Below are 18,235 nucleotides of genomic sequence, written 5' to 3'. Positions count from 1 at the left end.
CAATCTTAAGAATGGAACATTTTTTGAACTCAAAACCTGATTTACAATGATGATTTTCGATGATTTCATTGCATATTTTTGAGCTCAAAATCTGGTTTATTTTGACAATTTTCTTGATTTGTTACATATGTTAATGAACAAAATCTGATTTACAATGATGTTTTTCTATGATTTCATTGCATAATTTTGAGCTCAAAATCTGGTTTATTTTGACAATTTTCTTGATTTGATACATATGTTAATGCACAAAATCTGATTTACAATGATGATTTTTTATGATTTCATTGCATATTTTAGAGCTCAAAATCTGGTTTATTTTGACAATTTTCTTGATTTGTTACATATGTTAATGCACAAAATCTGATTTACAATGATGATTTTCTATGATTTCATTGCATATTTTTGAGCTCAAAATCTGGTTTATTTTGACAATTTTCTTGATTTGTTACTTATGTTAATGCACAAAATCTGATTTACAATGATGATTTTCTATGATTTGATTGCATATTTTTTGGCTCAAAATCTGGTTTATTTTGACAATTTTTTTGATTTGTTACATATGTTAATGCACAAAATCTGATTTACAATGATGATTTTCTATGATTTCATTGCATATTTTTGAGCTCAAATTCTGGTTTCTTTTGACAATTTTCTTGATTTGTTACATATTTTTTTGCACAAAATCTGATTTATATCAACTTTTTTTATTTATTTCTTGAATTCTGAAATATCTGGCACGTGTGTTTTTATTTAAAAAATCAAGAATAAAGTTTTTCAATTAGTTTTCTAAATTGCATGTTTTTTTTTGCCTTGTTAGCAAAAAAAAATCGATTTTAGTGTGTACTAAAATCCATCGAAATCGATTTAAATCGATTTTTTAGACACTTAAATCGATATAAAATTTTCAAAAACATCAATTTAAATCGATTTAAAATGGATTTAAGTGAGATTCTGATGGATTTAAGTGAGATTCCTATGGATTTTAGTGAGTCGGAAAATCCATCCAAATCGATTTAAATCGATTTTTTAGACACTTAAATCGATTTAAAATTTTCAAAAAAATTGATTTAAATTGATTTAAAATCCGTTTGAGTTCGTAAAATGTACATGGTTAATCGATTTAAATCGATTTAAAATCGATTTAAAATCGATTTTAAATCAATTTAAATCGACCGGAAACCATTTCTGTCAGTGCGGGTAAATAAAGCATTTAAGAGCGGTTTTGAATCCCCGAATTGCGTTGCGAAAAACTGTCTGTGAGGGATGATCCCCGCATGTCCCAATTTTTTTTCCTTTAAAACTGCAGTTTTAATACATGTATCAGCAACTGGCCTGGAGGACTCGATCAAGCGTCGGAATGATCTAACTATTTATGGCGTTCCATTAGCTTAAAGCACTTGGCCAACTTGTCCTCAAAATGAGTGGCACTAGTTCAGTCTTATTTCAAGCGTCAACAGAGAAGGCAGGCTTCAAAGTTTTAAGAAATTTAAATAAAACCAGCATGTGTAGAACCCGAAAAACTGAATACACGAGAATTTACAAGCAGATTGATACTTATTTACAGAATGTAAACACACGGGTATAGATTAGTGATGTTTGAGTTACTTGTAAATTTTAAGGCTTCGGGTTAAAATTTAATGTGGTTGCCACCATAACATAGGGACATGGTAAAGCAATATTTAGTCCTTGAGGTTTGATTTTTTGTCTGACGGCCTGCCAATGGCCTTGCTGACCTCTATCCGCCTAAGCGAATCTTTATTTATGCTTTTTGTTAACATACTTTTTTGAAAATGACGATAAATTGGCTGAAAAATGAAGTAAGTTAGGCAAATATTTACTACAATTGTCTCCGCAAAATAAAAAACAAAGATTATAAAGAAACAAAACAATTTTTTTAAAAAAATTGTGCTGTTTTTTGTTGTTTTGAGAACTAGTTTTCCCGAACAAAAGTTTCTCCCGCTACAAAGCAATGAAACTCAGCTGAAAAGTAATTACTCTATTTCTTGACCTTCAAAAACAACTCTCAAAATTTTTCCATGTATTGAGTCAAACATTAACCAAGAAATAATCAAAACTAGCTTCAACCTATCTTTAAAGAACAGCAGCGTTCCATGGTTAAGTTCGGTATGAATTAGTGCAAATAATTGGTAGATCATGTGAAAAAATAAGAAACTATAGGCAAAGCTATCAAAAAACAGCTATTAGATTATGCAGCTGTTTTCATAAAGCTCAATTTAACTAGCAGTAAGGTTTTTCAGTGTTGCTCGTTGCAAAGCAGTTAGGATTATTATCTATCGTCCTTGTGTTTGATTATCTCACGCACCATTCGAGCAGTAAATTACCACAAAAATCAATTCAAACTCAAATTATGAATATAAACCACGGCTGAATTTGATCTGCAATTTTTTGGCGTTTCGTTATACATTTGCCTTTTAGATGATTCAGGTCATTCACATCAAATCTCTGGCGTAAGTTCGTTTTGCTGAAAGATTTTTCCGCACACCAAAAAGTTATTCTACCGAAAATAGTTCCGCAAAACAGACTTGGTATACCAAGTTTGTTTTGCGGAACTTTCTTCGGCAGATTCATTTACTACTTAAATTGACTCAAATCAATACCCGTACCCAACGGACGCTGTTTTTCTAGATAGAAATTTTATGTAGCTTATCTATTTTCTCGTGTTTTCCGTGCAGAAGTGATCTATTTCTTTTCTAGTTTAAAAATAAAAACTTTCTGGAAAAAAATTAACCAGAAATCATTTCACTGCTCAATCGCAACGAGAAATAAACATGCTTCGATTATACAAAATAACAGTAGCAATACAATGCAAACTTACACTTTTTTTAAGACAAGTGTTATACTGCTAAAACTAGTTTCCTCCATCAAGGTCTGTAGCCTAGTGGATAGAGCAAACGTCAATGAGTCAGAGACTCACAGGTTCTAGGCCAACCTTTTTTCTAGCTAAAAATATCCTAGATTTAGCTAATTTCTGATAAGGATTAGGATGAGAAACAAAGAATTTAAAGAAAATACATGCTTTATTTAAACATTTCGGCTCTTATTCCTTCCCCCTCCAACCTCCCACGACCATCAATTTTATGATGCAACGAGTGGTTTTACAAGGTTAAATATGAAGATCAAATGTGTATTGCACATCCTCATCCTAATTAGTCCGCATGTATAATTACAGAATGATCGGTTAATGTGAACAGTCACTTCACTAGTAAAAAAATTTGCAGGTGGGAGGGAAGGAAAAAGAGCCAACATTTCAAAAAAATTTCTGATCAGAAATTAGATTAGATACAAAGTATTTCAGGTTAGAAATAAAGAATTTTCCTGGTACGGGTATACTACTATGATAGAGTGGTCCCTTGAAAATTGCCAGGTCTAGACACTAAAACCGAAGCATTTCAGCTGAGAATTTGAAAGAAGTTGTTGGGTTCTCGGGCCAGTCTCCTCTGGGGGATGACTTTCATAAAAAATTTCAATTTTTAGAAAAAATATTTTCATTTTGTTTTATTACTTTTGGTAAATTAGCAATTCAAACCTTCAACGAACGTCAATAGCAAAAATCGTGTTCAAAGAACTGTTGATGATTTTTTTTAGATCACCGTTATTTTTATAGGTAGTACTACCCGTGCTTCTACAAAACGGTTCATCGCTTTTATCTTTTTTGGCTATTTGCAACGCATTCTCTCGTACTGGTTGCGAGTACTCCCCGGTCAAAAACTTTTTTGTAACTCAGATGCGGTAACAACCCGCCGGTCGAACTTAAAATTGCGAAAGAAAAATTGTTTTTGATTTTCCGATAAAAATCATTATCAAAGGAACTTGAGTTGCTGTTTTCAAATACGAAATTCAGATCCTGTTTTCAGATCCAAAAGCCGTATTAAGCGCTTGTCGAAAACAGACTTCAAAGCATCTTCTAATCTTGGATGTTCGTCAACCGTTAATATGACTCAGTTGCGCTTCGCTGTACTCAAGTTGCGTTCTGCACCATTAACCAACAAAAGCAATGGTGACTTTTGCCATATTTGAAAAACTGCTACGATAAACCCGATGATGTCGGATTTTCCCGTTGAACGTTTGGGGTTTAAGCAACCACCCTTCAGCAATTGCTTGTGAACTACTTTGGTCCCCACCACATTATAAACATGTTCGGAGAAACGATGAACACTTTCGTTCGGCTGTCTAACTTCCCGTTCCTTCCATATTAAAGTCCTATCTTTCTTGGTTACAAGCACTTGTGCGATGAGCACAGAGCGGTTCATAGACGGCCGCGGTACACCGTCCGCTTTTAGGTCGGACAACGTCTACTTCTATGCATCCATGAGTGGAATAAGCGAGCATCATACCTCCTGATACATATGAGAAAAAAGTGAAATATAATCATCCAGGAGCCCCGCATCATGCTGGGTCATAGGAAAGATTGGTACGCAGCTGCCGTGAAGTCTTCATTTTAATAATAGGTTCTTCTCACATAAACTGACTAACGAAGTTCTCAGTACAACTTTTTGCGTTCGGAAAAGTTGATTGAATTCAGAAAAATTACTCCAGTTAGCTCGGACCCTATCAATCTAGAAGCACTCTCTTAACCATTTTCGGCTTGGACGTCAAGGCGCAAGTTTTCTATCTCTAATAGCTGACAAATGTTTTGACCGGAACGGCATATCAGTAGAAACGGCATATCTAATAGAAACGGCATATCAGTGCACAATCGTACGCGAAAGACATACTATACGTTCACGTTAGCTGAGGAAGTATGTCCCCTCTCAGCAAGCGTAAGAAGTGATGCTCTTCACCTGAGCTTGAACTCAAGACTGATGATATAGTATAAGTAGTTGAGTCGAACAGCCCAATGGGCTACTACCCGCTCGCTCTCTTCCGCTCGCTCTCATCCTGTTCTTCTCCACTCTGTTCTTCTACGTACCTCGTCCGGCAAACTCAGCATTCCTTTTCAAGGCACGTTGGCAAAGCGATACAAGCTAATGGAATGCCGAAACTACCCGCACTGACAAAAATGGATTTCGATCGATTTTAGTATGAAAAAAGTATGCAGATTAGATTGAAATCGATTTAAGTTGTAAAAAAAGTAAGTTAATCACATCGATTTTATTTTAAATCGATTTAAATCGATTTAATTTCAACACTAAAAAAAATCGATTCCAGTCGATTTCAAATCGATTTGAATGGATCTTAAATCTGACCTAAAATGAAATCGATCCAAATCGATTTTAAATCGATTTAAATCGATTTTTTTCCACTTCTTTTTTTTCCTTCAAATTTTCGAATCACAGAAAAAAGAATGAAAATTTTTGTTACGTGTCGTTACAAATACCAAATTTGACTAAAATGCTTGCAAAACTAACCCTAGTAAAATTAATGCTTGTTAAATTGACTAAAATGCTTGTAAAATACCTCCCCCCGGAGGATACAGAGACTCTCGCTACGCCTCGGAGAGAATCTTGGGTGAAATCTGCCTAGTTTTTAGGTAATCAATTTTTTAGTGAAAAATTGTTTTTTTTTGAAAAATCGTATTTCGTCCCACGGCTTTGCTCATTTCTCCTCTGTCTCGATGAACTATTCAAAAATGTTTGTTGCTATCTGTAGCCCAATATCATAGCTTGATATTGATATAATGGCCACTGGTTATTTCCTCCTAGTTTTTGGGTAAATAATTTTTTAGTGAAAAATTGTTTTTTTTTTGAAAAATCGTGTTTCGTCCCACGGCTTTGTTTATTTCTCCTCTGTCTCGAAGAGCTATTCAAAAATGTTTGTTGCAATCTGTAGCCTAAAATCATAGCTTGATTTTGATATAATGGCCACTGGTTTTTTCGTCCTAGTTTTTGGGTAAATAATTTTTTAGTGAAAAATTGTTTTTTTTGAAAAATTGTGTTTCGTCCCACGGCTTTGCTTATTTCTCCTCTGTCTGGAAGAACTATTCAAAAATGTTTGTTGCTTTCTGTAGCTCAATATCGTAGGTTGATATTGATATAATGGACATTGGTTAAATCTTCCTAGTTTTTAGGTAATTAATTTTTTAGTGAAAAAATTGTTTTTTTTTTTGAAAAATCGTGGCTCGTCCCACTGCTTTGCTTATTTCTCCTGTGTCTCGAAGAACTATTCAAAAATGTTTGTTGCTATCTGTAGCGCAAAATCATAGCTTGATTTTGATATAATGGCCACTGTTTATTTCGTCTTAGTATTTGGGTATTTAATTTTTTAGGGAAAAACTGATTTTTTCGGAAAATCGTGTTTCTTCCCACGGCTTTGCTTGTTTCTGTCTCGAAGAACTATTCAAAAAAGTTTGTTGCTATCTGTAGCCCAATATCGTAGCTTGATTAGCACTTATTTACCTTATTTTAATTACTTTGTACTTAATATGGCGTGTGGGGGGATGTTTTTAGATAAAATCTCAAATTTTTTCAAAAAATTTTATTTTTGTTTTATCTATTACATTGATATTTTTCATTTTATTAATGCTCCATAGACCTTAAAAAGCAGTCGGAACATTCAAAGCTTCGCCCTGATACGAGCGGTCTTGCTTCTCTTAGTGAGCTACCGGCCCTACTAAAATGACTATTTTGTTGGACATTGCAGATCCGGGAGTAATAATTAGAGCCGGTAGTGATAGCGTGAGTGATGACTACATCATACATACCAGTGGTCTTGTCAAGTATCTCGAAGTAGGTGGGGTCTGGATTCTTCTCACTTTGTTGAGATGCGTATTCCAACGCATATAAAGTCTTTTCTACGTTTTGAACTAAAGTTGGTTATTTTTGATTATTCAAAAATTTGATAATTTTGTTTCATTTTTATGTTACTCAATAGCTGAATTTTGCTCCTTTCTTAGGCAACAAATGAATGTCAATGCAACAAATGAACGTCACATTCAAAAGAAAAAGAAGCAAAACAATCTTAAGAATGGAACATTTTTTGAACTCAAAACCTGATTTACAATGATGATTTTCGATGATTTCATTGCATATTTTTGAGCTCAAAATCTGGTTTATTTTGACAATTTTCTTGATTTGTTACATATGTTAATGAACAAAATCTGATTTACAATGATGTTTTTCTATGATTTCATTGCATAATTTTGAGCTCAAAATCTGGTTTATTTTGACAATTTTCTTGATTTGATACATATGTTAATGCACAAAATCTGATTTACAATGATGATTTTTTATGATTTCATTGCATATTTTAGAGCTCAAAATCTGGTTTATTTTGACAATTTTCTTGATTTGTTACATATGTTAATGCACAAAATCTGATTTACAATGATGATTTTCTATGATTTCATTGCATATTTTTGAGCTCAAAATCTGGTTTATTTTGACAATTTTCTTGATTTGTTACTTATGTTAATGCACAAAATCTGATTTACAATGATGATTTTCTATGATTTGATTGCATATTTTTTGGCTCAAAATCTGGTTTATTTTGACAATTTTTTTGATTTGTTACATATGTTAATGCACAAAATCTGATTTACAATGATGATTTTCTATGATTTCATTGCATATTTTTGAGCTCAAATTCTGGTTTCTTTTGACAATTTTCTTGATTTGTTACATATTTTTTTGCACAAAATCTGATTTATATCAACTTTTTTTATTTATTTCTTGAATTCTGAAATATCTGGCACGTGTGTTTTTATTTAAAAAATCAAGAATAAAGTTTTTCAATTAGTTTTCTAAATTGCATGTTTTTTTTTGCCTTGTTAGCAAAAAAAAATCGATTTTAGTGTGTACTAAAATCCATCGAAATCGATTTAAATCGATTTTTTAGACACTTAAATCGATATAAAATTTTCAAAAACATCAATTTAAATCGATTTAAAATGGATTTAAGTGAGATTCTGATGGATTTAAGTGAGATTCCTATGGATTTTAGTGAGTCGGAAAATCCATCCAAATCGATTTAAATCGATTTTTTAGACACTTAAATCGATTTAAAATTTTCAAAAAAATTGATTTAAATTGATTTAAAATCCGTTTGAGTTCGTAAAATGTACATGGTTAATCGATTTAAATCGATTTAAAATCGATTTAAAATCGATTTTAAATCAATTTAAATCGACCGGAAACCATTTCTGTCAGTGCGGGTAAATAAAGCATTTAAGAGCGGTTTTGAATCCCCGAATTGCGTTGCGAAAAACTGTCTGTGAGGGATGATCCCCGCATGTCCCAATTTTTTTTCCTTTAAAACTGCAGTTTTAATACATGTATCAGCAACTGGCCTGGAGGACTCGATCAAGCGTCGGAATGATCTAACTATTTATGGCGTTCCATTAGCTTAAAGCACTTGGCCAACTTGTCCTCAAAATGAGTGGCACTAGTTCAGTCTTATTTCAAGCGTCAACAGAGAAGGCAGGCTTCAAAGTTTTAAGAAATTTAAATAAAACCAGCATGTGTAGAACCCGAAAAACTGAATACACGAGAATTTACAAGCAGATTGATACTTATTTACAGAATGTAAACACACGGGTATAGATTAGTGATGTTTGAGTTACTTGTAAATTTTAAGGCTTCGGGTTAAAATTTAATGTGGTTGCCACCATAACATAGGGACATGGTAAAGCAATATTTAGTCCTTGAGGTTTGATTTTTTGTCTGACGGCCTGCCAATGGCCTTGCTGACCTCTATCCGCCTAAGCGAATCTTTATTTATGCTTTTTGTTAACATACTTTTTTGAAAATGACGATAAATTGGCTGAAAAATGAAGTAAGTTAGGCAAATATTTACTACAATTGTCTCCGCAAAATAAAAAACAAAGATTATAAAGAAACAAAACAATTTTTTTAAAAAAATTGTGCTGTTTTTTGTTGTTTTGAGAACTAGTTTTCCCGAACAAAAGTTTCTCCCGCTACAAAGCAATGAAACTCAGCTGAAAAGTAATTACTCTATTTCTTGACCTTCAAAAACAACTCTCAAAATTTTTCCATGTATTGAGTCAAACATTAACCAAGAAATAATCAAAACTAGCTTCAACCTATCTTTAAAGAACAGCAGCGTTCCATGGTTAAGTTCGGTATGAATTAGTGCAAATAATTGGTAGATCATGTGAAAAAATAAGAAACTATAGGCAAAGCTATCAAAAAACAGCTATTAGATTATGCAGCTGTTTTCATAAAGCTCAATTTAACTAGCAGTAAGGTTTTTCAGTGTTGCTCGTTGCAAAGCAGTTAGGATTATTATCTATCGTCCTTGTGTTTGATTATCTCACGCACCATTCGAGCAGTAAATTACCACAAAAATCAATTCAAACTCAAATTATGAATATAAACCACGGCTGAATTTGATCTGCAATTTTTTGGCGTTTCGTTATACATTTGCCTTTTAGATGATTCAGGTCATTCACATCAAATCTCTGGCGTAAGTTCGTTTTGCTGAAAGATTTTTCCGCACACCAAAAAGTTATTCTACCGAAAATAGTTCCGCAAAACAGACTTGGTATACCAAGTTTGTTTTGCGGAACTTTCTTCGGCAGATTCATTTACTACTTAAATTGACTCAAATCAATACCCGTACCCAACGGACGCTGTTTTTCTAGATAGAAATTTTATGTAGCTTATCTATTTTCTCGTGTTTTCCGTGCAGAAGTGATCTATTTCTTTTCTAGTTTAAAAATAAAAACTTTCTGGAAAAAAATTAACCAGAAATCATTTCACTGCTCAATCGCAACGAGAAATAAACATGCTTCGATTATACAAAATAACAGTAGCAATACAATGCAAACTTACACTTTTTTTAAGACAAGTGTTATACTGCTAAAACTAGTTTCCTCCATCAAGGTCTGTAGCCTAGTGGATAGAGCAAACGTCAATGAGTCAGAGACTCACAGGTTCTAGGCCAACCTTTTTTCTAGCTAAAAATATCCTAGATTTAGCTAATTTCTGATAAGGATTAGGATGAGAAACAAAGAATTTAAAGAAAATACATGCTTTATTTAAACATTTCGGCTCTTATTCCTTCCCCCTCCAACCTCCCACGACCATCAATTTTATGATGCAACGAGTGGTTTTACAAGGTTAAATATGAAGATCAAATGTGTATTGCACATCCTCATCCTAATTAGTCCGCATGTATAATTACAGAATGATCGGTTAATGTGAACAGTCACTTCACTAGTAAAAAAATTTGCAGGTGGGAGGGAAGGAAAAAGAGCCAACATTTCAAAAAAATTTCTGATCAGAAATTAGATTAGATACAAAGTATTTCAGGTTAGAAATAAAGAATTTTCCTGGTACGGGTATACTACTATGATAGAGTGGTCCCTTGAAAATTGCCAGGTCTCTTGAGAAAAAGGCCCCTAGAACTCTGAAATCCTTTAATAAGTATCATTTCTTCATTCAGAAGGGTGTCGCAGTTTCAAAAAAAAATACCAACATGGTGTTTTGATGAAAAATAAGTCCGCTCAATTATGGTTGTTAAACCATAAAGTACCCTCATTGACAAAAATGGATTAGGATCGATTTTAGTATAAAAAAATACGCTGATCCAATTTAGATCGATTTTAGTATCAAAAAAGTACGAAGATTAAATAAGATAGATAAAGATTGATTTGGATCGATTCAAAATCGATTTAAATTGATCTTAAATCCCAGCTAAGAAAATTGATCCAAGTTGATTTTAAATTGATTTAAATCCATTTTTTTCAGTCTTGATTTGTTTTTATTTTTAGGGGATTAAAACGGATTTAAATCAATTCAAACTGATATTTTTCATTCCAGTTTCATCAGTTTCAAATTTTTATTGCGTTTTTTCATTGCCTATTGTTTTTTATTTTTATCCATAGCGTATTGTAGCACACATCGTAGCAAAAAAGACCAAATAAAAAGACCAAAATATCGATAAAGTTCCATAATTTCCTTGCATATTTTGAGTTCAAACACTGATCTGTATTGACCCTTTTCTTGATTCGTTTCATAAGTTTCTGCTCAAAATCTGATTTTCATTCATGATTTTGTTTGATTTAATTGCATGTTATTGAGATCAAAATCTAAATTATTCTCACCTTTTTCTTGTTTGTTACATTGGATTTTGCCTATAATCTGAATTACAATAATTTTCTATGATTTTATTGCACATTTTCAAGCCTAAAATATGATTTTTTTGGATCATTTTATTGAATTCTATAACATCTGGCACGTTTGTTGTTTTTTTTCAAAAAATTTAGAATTGAATACTTCAATTTTTTTTTCTAAAGATTATGTTTTTTGCCGTGTTAGCAAAAAAAATGATTTTGGTGAGTCTGAAAATTTATCCAAATTGATTTAAATTGATTTCTAAGACACTTAAATTGATTCAAAATTTTCGTAAAGATCGATTCAAATCAATTTTATGTGGATTTAACTAAGATTTGAACGAATTTAAGCGAGTTTAGGATGGATTTTAGTGAGTCGGAAAATCCATCCAAATCGATTTTTTAGACACTTGTTGATTCGGTCCAAAATTTTCAAAGAATATCAATTTAAATCGATATAAAATCCATTTAAGTTCGTGAAAGGTGCGTTGTTAATCAATTTGGATCGATTTAAAATCGATTTAAATTCAATTTAAATCGATCCGAAACCATTTTTAACAGTGCGGGTAAGTTGAAGCGAGCATATTTCTTGATAAAAACAAGTTTTCAAATTATACCATGCGAGTTGCATGCGGGACCTGTCTATCATAGTTGCTTTTCGTTGGACCACTCTATCATAGTAGCACCACAGACTTACCCCCAAGATTTGATTTGACTTGGTGGCACATCTAAAATACAATTATGCAGAAAAATTCCAGTGCCTATTCGTATTTTTTGCTTCTACATACTTTTTTCTGCTATAATAGTTAAATATGCTTGTTCATAACGACAAAATTATGTCGACATACATAAGATAGCTCTGAACCAGGTATTACTAAGTCTGCTTTCAGTAAATATTCGCACAAATTTGTTCTGGTTACATGACTGAATATTTGCTTCAGTACAGTTTGAACAAACAGATTCTATACGTATCACTAGTTATTTAATCTTTGAATAAATTACTGTGCACATTTTGTAGACTTTTCTGAGAAATTGATAAAAGTGCCGCGTAAATAAGACGGACAAAAATATTCGGACGACACCAATAACTATTTTCCTTGTTGTAATCACACTAATAGTAGAGTCTTACTTTTGTATTTTCTCACGATTGACAAAATCCAAAGGATGAAATTCGACGATATTTAAATTTTTCAAAAGCTAGCAGTTTGCAGAAAAATTCAAAGCTTTGTGATACATTTTCCAAATATTTTTTTTCGAGTAAATTAAATGTTCAATTTATCCCGAATTAACTTTTTTGGTTTTCAAAAATTATCTAAAGCTTGCATGGAAGCTTCATAACTGTGAACCTTTTGTCGTCATAACAGCTTTCGTCTTATTTGCCGGCATCACATATTGATTAAGTAATGGCAACTTATGAAGAAAAATTCGAACACAATCAACATTGTGAAGCATTTATATGTTGTCAAAAGTGCGATTTCCACGCCACGACTTTCGACAGTGATGGTCATCCCGAATTTGTTATCGAGGACGAAGGCTATCTTTGGTGTCCTAACAACCACAGGCTGTTCCGCTCGTTTTGCGAAGTTTGCGCGGGAACCTACACCCACTTTTACAGAAATAGAAACCGAGTTCTTTGTGTTTCCTGTGATTATCCGGTTTTCATATTTAAACTACCTTTGCTGGACCATTTTGATTTTCTGGATTACAAATTTGACTTGACTGTTTTGGAAAGAGAAATTTGTTGTGAAAGACACAACTGTTCCAATTCTAGCCTGCGTGAGTTCCAAATTATACCCATTGACGATAAAATACTGTCGCTCACATGTCATAAATGTGACTTGGAACAAATTATTGTCCCTACAGATCAACAGGAAAAAGACTGTGGAACTGCGAACGATTTTTACCAAGGGGGAGGTTGTTCACGCGATGAAATGGATCTAAGAAAAAATTGGGATGCGCCACAGAAATATCCCGGAGGCGCACTTGAGATAGTTCAGAATGGAGCAAAGACCGGATTCTTCTCGAAGTTGAAAGCCGTGACCATGCCGGTGTTCAGGACGCTGTTTAATATCGGAAGGCGAACATTCAAACCAGTGGCTAAGTTAGCTTTAAGTGCAGCAGCACCGATTCTCGGGCCTCTGGGAACTACGGTCGGGTTGACGCTGGTAGAGATAGCAGGACACTTATTGGAACAGTTTGCTCAGGAAAAGGATGATGGAGACAAGAAACCAATCCAGGAAATCATGAAAGAGCTTCTCCCCTTTTTAGAAGACCACGTTGTAGAACAGGTGCTTAAAATATTGGGAAAAAAATCAGTTGCCAAGGGAATTAAGGATCGTTAAAACTAGCGAAAGACTATTTTGATATAAAATTGGATACGAAAAAAGGTATATATACATTTAGAACTCGATTTAGATAAATTAAAGATTTAGTTAGATATTTCAATTTCAGTGTTATTCGAAGTACATCAATTTTTTGAATGATCCATTAAAAAAACTTATTTTGAGTGAAAAAGAAAGATTTCGATGCTTCGAGTTGAAATCTAAAAATTTCACCTTCAATATAATAACAGCTTTCGATTAAGTTATAGGGCGGGCGGCAAATTATTGCGGTTCAGAAATCAGTTTTGGTTATGTTGCGGAAAGTCATTATGTTCGAGCTAAAGTTGACCAGAAACTAAATATTTCAGTTTGTTCTTGGTATTGCTTGCAAGGGAAAAGTTTCAATTTGCAAAAGAATGCGACTTTTTTCCACCATATTTTCCAAATTTCTTCTTTTTCCAAAGAAATGGCTATATGATTGACGGCGTTAATTAGTCATGCATAAACATTCTAAAGTTTTTAAAATTGTGTTTTAAAAATTGCTGCTGCTCTCACAAGCGTACAATTTGAAGCTTTTGTTCTACACTGCTGATATGAATTAACCGGAGACTACGAACAACATTGAAAACTTCAAATTCTTTTTTTCTCAAATAGGGTTACGATTACACAAAAAGTGAAGAGCACAAAAGTTGCTTGGAATTTCAGCACAACTAATATGGTGCATTTTTTCTCCAAAATTTGTAACCAAAATTTTCGCAAAAATAGTTCATTTTAGCTATTATAATATTCCAGATTTACGCTGAAACTAGTTCTAGAAAAATAATTTTTTCAAAAATCTTTATCAAAAAAGGTAATTTTTACTGTATACAAATCAAAATATTTAGCTAAAAGCAAAATTTAAAGATTTTACGCAATTTTTGTAAGTTATACCTCTAAACAACTTTATTGGGCTGTGAGAGAGGCTTCTTTTGATATAATTTTTTCGACAATTAACTTCGTAGTGACAGCATAACTCTTGATAAATTAAAAAATGTTCTATTTTGGGGTAAAATTTTAGTTAAGAAATTCGGTTAAAAATTGCGCCATAAAATTTCTGATACAATTCTCAGCAACTTTTGTTCTTTTGACTTTTTATCTATCATAACCCAACTTGAGAAAAACGCGTTTGAAAATTCAATTTTTTTTTCTGGATATATTAAATCAGCACTGTACTACCAGTCAATTTTTTCGAATGCAACTATCATGTTTTTTTTAAAAAATCATTTTTGTGCAAATTGTCTCTGACATTCAAACCACACAGTGATATCTGCATCATAACTGCATTCTTTTGTCTGTTTTTGAGTATGGAGCAGCTACAATATGTTGAGTTCGAACCCATTGTCATTAAAAAACCTTTGTATTTCAAATTCTTTCTGTAAAGGCTAAATTTTGAAGGGCACTAAGCATAAGGTAAGGTGCTCACTTTGAGAGCTTCTGACCGTGTTTTTGATCCCCTGCCATGGTAATGATAGCGAGTGAGACCGAGCCCTCGTTTCACCTCAAAGCTTCAGGTCTACAACAGCCTGAACAATTTCGGTTGCAATAGTGGTACCACGTTAAAACTACTTGGCACAAAAAAAACCTAGAGACACAAAACATTTTGCTCAATTTAACTTCGATGAAGTTGAAGATACTATGCTTAGACAAGCTGGCTATACTTTCATACATCATCAGTGAATAGCAAAAAAAAAATAATTAAATCTTCTAGTAGTTATTGAGTTTTAAGCTCATGTTGGCATTTTTTTTGCCTGAGATGTGTAGTGATAGCTTCGCCTATGAGTAAAAGTTTCAGAGCCAAGAGAGCAGACGAAATTTAAACAGTTTGAAAGTAATTTTCTATGATACAAAAAACTAAAACACAGAGATGAAAAAATTTTAAACATTCAATTATAAAAGCCAAACAAGACTACTCGTATCAGAGCGAAGCCCTGAATGTTCCGACTGCCTTTTAAGGCTTATGGAGCAGTAATAACCTTAAAAATTCAATGAAATAAAACAAAAGGAAAATTTTTTTTTCTAAATTTTGAATTTTTTTATGAAATAAGCTCCCCACACGCCATATAAAGTACAAAATGATAGATTTCGCTCCTTGTAACAAACCAATTATGGCAAATAAGCTTCTTTTAACCAATTTGGAACAATTTCTAAGACGGATTAGCTCTCCGCTTACGCGTTAATTGCGCGAAATATATCGCGCATTAATTGTCCCAAATTGGCCAAAATAGCAATCATTAAACCCCCGTAACTTTACGAAAAATGATCACAGGTGAAATATCTTTTCAAATTTGAGCTCAGGACAACGTATTGAGCTCAATACCTTTCGAATGATATAAAAAAATTTGACCAAAAATGGCTAGTTAAAAAGTCGAAATTTGTCTGAAGAAAAAAAAATCCACCCCGAGCACAAATATTCCGTTTCTTTCGTATCGAAAGTCGGAACAAATAGCCAATTAAGAACAGTAAAACCATTCAGTGAACAGATAAAATGCTCATTTTTTATTATTATTTTTGCTGATATCCCATTAGACTGTTTCGGTTTTCTAGCTTCCAATATCAAAGCAAGTTGTAAAACACAATGTACTGGCTCTTCATGATTGCTTAGATTAAAGTTAAGCGGTGAAAAACTTCTAATACCTTATACAGTCTATACGATAGTTCAATTGTTCATTAAAACTTTTAACATCATTTGAAATAGTTTATCTGGGAGGACGGCTCTTAGATTATTCAACACTTTACCGGCAAATTTTTCTGCATTTAAAAATTTTATACAACCACATTCGATACAACTCAAACATAGCATGGCTAGATACCGGAAAACAATTGAGACGAATGCCTCTTGATCGAAAAAAAACTTTAAAAAATGTCAAAAAAGACTACTATAAACTTCAACAGCTTTCTCGATTTGCAATTTTGAAAACAAAAACTAATTCGTAGAAACTCGAGTATTGAATTAGCATCGAAGCACAACTTACGCAGCGTAAATTAAACTACCTCAGCAAAAATATACGAAGAAAATTGTTGCCATTATCGAACTTGAATTTATCGAATATACACAGCCACACATGCATTGCATTATTTTCCAGCCATCAACTACGCCATATGCGTAGACTGAAACAACTTTTCACAAACCTAATTTTATTACACTGACTGAAGAAAATAGAAAAAAAAGAAGCAATAACTGAAATAGGTCAAACTAGAATGGGTAAATTGTAAACAACATAACTGAGATTTTCCGAGATTTAAAGGACAAAACTAGATTGTTCGTAATAGTGAATTGATTGATTAGTTGCTTTGATTCTTAGTTACTTGAGATTTAGTTAGTCAGACTTTGACTAAATGAAATAGAACAAATAGAGATTGAATAAACTTTACATCTAACAACGATGTATACAAAAACATAAGAGTGATCACACACAGTGTGTCGCTCGGTAAGGCCAATCCGGTGACCTTGAGCAGACTGGTAAATAACTATGCAGCATGGCTGCAAAAGACAGCAAAATAAATGAGGTACTAAATGTCGCCTCATCACATTCCCCGCGGAAGGGAAAATTTTTGGGGAACCCAAAAATTGTTTAATACATAAATAAATAGACAGCACCCCTAAGCATTATTTTAGATAGCACCCCTATCCCGTAAAATGCATGGTGAAAAGAATAATGTTTAAATACGAAGTTTTGTTAAAAGTTTGAGAGTGAGTGTTTTTTTTTCGATCTTCAGATTTCGTCCTGAGCTTTAACTGGCGAGGAGGAAAATGACGCCTCCGGAGAAGTTAAGTGTAAACGGTCCCGAACAAGAGGTCTACGTTTTGGTGACGTGGAGGATGATGGCACTGAAGTGTCTTTTGCGTATGTCTTGGAAGATGGTATAATACTTGTAGAGGATGATGGCACTGAAGCGTCTTTTGCGTATGTCTTGGAAGATGGTACAATACTTGTAGAGAATGACAAGTCGGCTTCTTTTCCTAATGATTTGGCTTCTTCCACCGATTTGACCGAGTGCCGTAACGGGTCGCCGAAAAATCTTGTGGCCTTTTTGTTTCGAGATGAGGCCCGAGTGCCTTCCAGATCATCCGTAGTTGGTTGAGCTGGGAGAGAAAGAGAAGGGAGCGACGAATATTGGTCTGCCTGGGCGCCTTTTCCTTGGACAATAGGACTCTCGGAATCAACCACGTCCAGTAGTACTTGATGCGAACCAGCAACCCAAGTTGTGGACTCAGCAGGCTGAATGGTGAGCGGGGGGTCGACACTAGTATCCATAGAAGATGGGCCCGGTGTGAGGGACGAGCTGCCAAACGTAACCGGTTGTGATTCGTCGTGTAGCCGTAATCGCTTTTCCATCGGAGTAGATGTCCGAGTTTCATGCAAAGCGTGCTGAATGGGAGGGCTCTCACTAGATGAATCCGCAGTAAGGTCCACCACCGCCGGGTATGACGCGCTCGTGTTAGCTGGCTGTTTTTCGAGCAATTTTGGGTTAGATGCGCGAGTAAATGGTTTCTTCCCCCCACTTTTTGAAGATGAAGTTTGGAGCCGATCACCTAGTGTGTTGTAAGTTGCTGAAATGTTATTATAATTAGGCTTAAGACAGACATGATTTTTCCGATACACCTTTCCCTTGTCGGTAACATATGTATGATCGGTGACACGAGTAATTTTGAATTTCGCGAGTTTAAAAAGAGGTTTGCCAGACTGACGATCCATAATTTTTTTCTAAACACTCTCACACGTGTAGGATCGGATAAAAGGAGAGTTTCTAAATTACTTGTCTTAGACTGTCGACGGGGTTGAAGTGTCGGTAGACGGCGAACAGTATCTTGGGCCTCTGGAGGCGTATTGATTGACCGGTC

General features: G+C 33.9%; 2 protein-coding genes across 2 annotated transcripts in view; both read left to right on the top strand.

Moving 5' to 3' along the window:
- The window catches only part of LOC134840564 (uncharacterized), a 257,049-nt gene that overhangs the window by 134,526 nt on the left and 104,288 nt on the right, over window positions 1–18,235 (top strand). The gene's annotated exons all lie outside the window — the stretch shown is intronic.
- Window positions 11,941–13,442, top strand: LOC134840074 (uncharacterized). Its single transcript, XM_063855729.1, has 2 exons — window positions 11,941–12,080; window positions 12,434–13,442. The coding sequence occupies exon 2, from the start codon at window positions 12,436–12,438 to the stop codon at window positions 13,372–13,374; it is 939 nt and encodes a 312-aa protein (XP_063711799.1). The 5' UTR covers window positions 11,941–12,080; window positions 12,434–12,435; the 3' UTR covers window positions 13,375–13,442.

The sequence above is a fragment of the Symsagittifera roscoffensis genome, chromosome 2 (assembly GCF_963678635.1).
Source record: "Symsagittifera roscoffensis chromosome 2, txSymRosc1.1, whole genome shotgun sequence".
NCBI classification, from domain to species: domain Eukaryota; kingdom Metazoa; phylum Xenacoelomorpha; order Acoela; family Convolutidae; genus Symsagittifera; species Symsagittifera roscoffensis.
This window is presented reverse-complemented; position numbering and strand designations above follow the sequence as displayed.